This window comes from Morus notabilis, unplaced genomic scaffold (genome assembly GCF_000414095.1).
Source record: "Morus notabilis unplaced genomic scaffold, ASM41409v2 Scaffold1219, whole genome shotgun sequence".
Classification (NCBI taxonomy): Eukaryota; Viridiplantae; Streptophyta; class Magnoliopsida; order Rosales; family Moraceae; genus Morus; species Morus notabilis.
Window position 1 is genome coordinate 187,640 of NW_010360067.1, and position 3,754 is coordinate 191,393.

The 3,754-nt window shown below is 35.3% G+C and overlaps 1 protein-coding gene across 1 annotated transcript; it reads left to right on the top strand.

Moving 5' to 3' along the window:
- Positions 1–686: 686 nt before the first annotated feature.
- Positions 687–3,546, top strand: LOC21400194 (metacaspase-1). Its single transcript, XM_010095842.2, has 5 exons — positions 687–1,201; positions 1,643–1,973; positions 2,201–2,318; positions 2,930–3,124; positions 3,359–3,546. Exons 1-5 carry the CDS (start codon positions 733–735, stop codon positions 3,416–3,418), a joined length of 1,173 nt encoding a protein of 390 aa, XP_010094144.1. The 5' UTR covers positions 687–732; the 3' UTR covers positions 3,419–3,546.
- The last annotated feature ends 208 nt before the right edge of the window (positions 3,547–3,754 follow it).

The following is a 3,754-nucleotide window of genomic DNA, read 5'->3' on the forward strand; positions in this document are numbered from 1 at the left end:
TTGGATTTAGAAGTTTAATTTGCTTGGAGGTTGACGTGATTCTATCACAAATCATTAATTTATACTCGTATCTTTCCGCCAGACTAACCCTAGAAGCACTAGACTTTTTCAGCAGAAAAGAAGCATCATACCTTCATTTCAGAATTGGCCAACATAAATTAGCTGGTCTGAATTGATTTCTTGCGGATCCAATAGGAAAAACCATATCTTGATCATCAAAAAAGGAGTTGCGCAAAGTCAAAAAAGAGGGGGAAAAAAAATAAAATGGAATCTGGTGCTCTTCCTTTGATCACCAGCTCATCATACCGAATATATTGCCACAATCTATAAGAAATTCTACTTGTCCATTTTACAACTAATTAATGTTGCCAGCAATGTACATATGCATGCCATTTTTTCAAACTTCAGTACTATTTAGCTTTGGCGACATCTATTAGCATTCAATATTTCATGAGATCATGTTATAGATTAATTTATTGTAAGAAGAATATACACACATATATATATATATATATATGTGTGTGTGTGTGTGTGTGTGTGTGTGTACAGTAGAAACAAAAATTGAAAAATATAATGAAAATCTTACGTCAAAGAAAAATTAACTATTTTTTTTTTTTCATACTCCCACAAAATTTTCCATTCCATTATATTCAGGTAAATCCCATCTCTCTTTCAGCTTAGTTTCTCTCTTCTAGAGAAACCCTCAACCATTTTTTCATCCTCCTAAAATCAATGGCCCGTAGAATAGAAAGGTGCAATCGTTGCGGGGTTGAACTTCTAGTACCAACTGACACACAAATTGTTCGGTGTGCTGTATGTCAAGCGATCATCAATATTAAACACAGTAATAACTTCAACAGCTCGTTGATTCACGCCCAAGACTCGATCCATCATGCTGCCTCGATGCTTAGAAATGCCATAGGTTCGGTTATGGCAGTGAATTCAGCTTTCGGAAACAGTTCCTTGCAAGCCGGAGGCTATGGCTATTATCTTCAGCCGCCTATGGAGACTCCAAGGCCGACACCGTCGACCGGTTTACCACTGCCTTCGGTGTTCGGAAGGAGGCGGGCCGTGCTTTGTGGAGTGAGCTATCTTGGTCAGAGTTGTAGTCTTAAAGGAAGTGTTAATGATGTAAACTGCATGAGATATTTTCTCGTTGAGAAAATGGGGTTTCCTATTGAATCCATACTCATCCTAACAGGTATGAACTATAATTTAAGTCCGAGAAAAAACATGTATATGAATGGTTAATCCGCTCTGAAAAACATATATACATATATACATATATATATATATATATATATGAAGCTGTTTTTTGTGTATCTTTTTGGAGAAAGTATATTTGGAAGAAGTCTTCTAACCGATCAAAACCGACGGGAGAAAAATCCAAAATATTCTTTGTGTTGGCTTCATTCTTTTATGCCTTTAAAATTGGTGGAAGGCTAAAAAAGTTCCATACGACTTTTTTCTTTAAACGAAATAAGCATATATTGAATTAAAGTGGAAAAAAAAGTAGAATAATGTTAGTTGCACCCTAATTGATTACTCTACAGTACTGTTAATCGCAAAAGAATTTTCCAATCTGTTAATTGAAAAAAATAATAATAAATAACAAAAGAATCGAATGATCATACATATGCAGAATATGAGGCAGACCCTCTAAGGATCCCAACAAAAAGAAACATGCAAATGGCCTTGCGGTGGCTGGTACAAGGCTGCCAGCCAGGAGACTCCTTAGTGTTTTACTTCTCCGGCCACGGCTCAAGGCAGCAAGATAGCGACGGTGATGAGATCGACGGCTTCGATGAAACATTGTGCCCGGTCGATTATGAGACCGAAGGGAATATTCTTGACGATGAAATTAATGCTACCATTGTTAGGCCACTTCCTCAGGATGCGACTCTTCACGCCATCATCGATGCGTGTTACAGTGGAACTGTCCTTGATCTCCCCTTTGTTTGCAGGATGAACAGGTATGTAAATGGAAAAGATGGATAGTAACAATTCAAACAAGCGCTCACTCTAATTTATTAAAAAGATACAAAAAAAAAAAAAGTAAAAATTTCATAATCCAGTCACAAAAGTAAATCAAATAACAGAAATACATATATCTATTGTTTGTCTTGATCATGAGTGAGTGGGTTAGATGAAATCTATGCACGTATAATTCATGTCATTATAATTGCATATGTTTGAGAAGGGAAGGATACTATATGTGGGAAGATCAGCAGCGTTCATCGGTTAATAAAGGAACAAGTGGTGGTTTCGCTGTTTCTATAAGCGCTTGTGATGATCACCAAACCTCTTCAGACACTAGTGTGAGTAGATTTTCTCGTTAAGCTCCTTCCTAGTTGAACTTTGCACAGCAGAATTCATAGAAATATACAATATATATATATATATATATAATACACGTGTGTATAAACCGTTATTGGCCTTAAAAAAGGGATTGATGCAACTCTCTGCACTGGATGTCTAAGCAAGTTATTGCATACGATACCAATGTATAGTATTGAGCAAAAATTATAATACCAATGTGGTACAAAATTTTTGGAGTCAGTTTCTGGTCTCAGTCAAAATATAGACTAATTCCATTTTAAAGATTTACAAGAGTATACTTTTTTATTTCTTATTTTTATTTTTTTTTAATAAGAAAAAAGGTACAACTCGCATCAAAATATCAGAAGCACACGCTAACTAGGTTGGAAACACCTGTTATTAATCAAATCTCGTCACGAGCACTTTACTCTGCTTTATTAAAGAGAAACCAAAAACACATAATGAGGCACCAAGAGTATAAAACTAATGAACAAGTGGGGGAAAAAAAAAAAGAATTCTTTTGCAAAAGTCTTATAGGAGCACATGTTAAATAAATTGTATTGTATTGTATTGATCTGCAAAGTAAGTTAATGTGGTTGAGTTGGGGCAGGCTTTATCAGGAAACACTTTAACAGGAGCCATGACATACAGTTTCATACAAGCTGTGCAAAATGAGCCAGGACTGACTTATGGGCGCTTATTGAGCGCAATGCGAACCACAATTCGTGAAGCTAAAACTGGCATACGCCTCAGAGGTCCCATTGCTTCTCTTGTCAACAAAATCCTTCGTACGGAATTGTCGCAGGTATCTATATATATATATATATATATATAAATCCTTATCAACAACGTATTACACATGCAAATTTTTATGAGATGATTAATTTAAGGAGAATTTCTTTTGGTTGGCATTTGCACACATGTACAAACACTCTACGAAAGTCTAGGACTATTTTTGTTGCATTTAAAGTCTGAGATTTGAAATATATTTTTATTGATTATGCTAATGTATTTTTTCTTTTCATTTCGGTAATTGCAGGAGCCTCAGTTGTCCTCATCCGAGAAATTTGACATTTATTCCAAGCGATTTGCGTTGTAGTTAACCGCCTGAATCTTTGTGGATTACTCAATTGTAAAATATGCACATGCATAAAACTGATTATAAGCAAAGCTCCAAGTTAGGTGTAATATAACTACCGAAATTCATGTGTAAAACGTGTAATATAACTGCGGAAATTCATGCATAAAACGTGTAATGTAACTGCCGAAATTCATGTATAAAAATCCTAGCTGCTTGATTGACTTACTCGGTATTATAATTTCTACGAGTATCAAACACAAGGTGAAGAAAAAAGCCCCAGTTGGATCAAATCTTGATCTTATGATGCGCAATAATTGAAATCTATACGCAAACAGATGATAAATATTGTTTTGC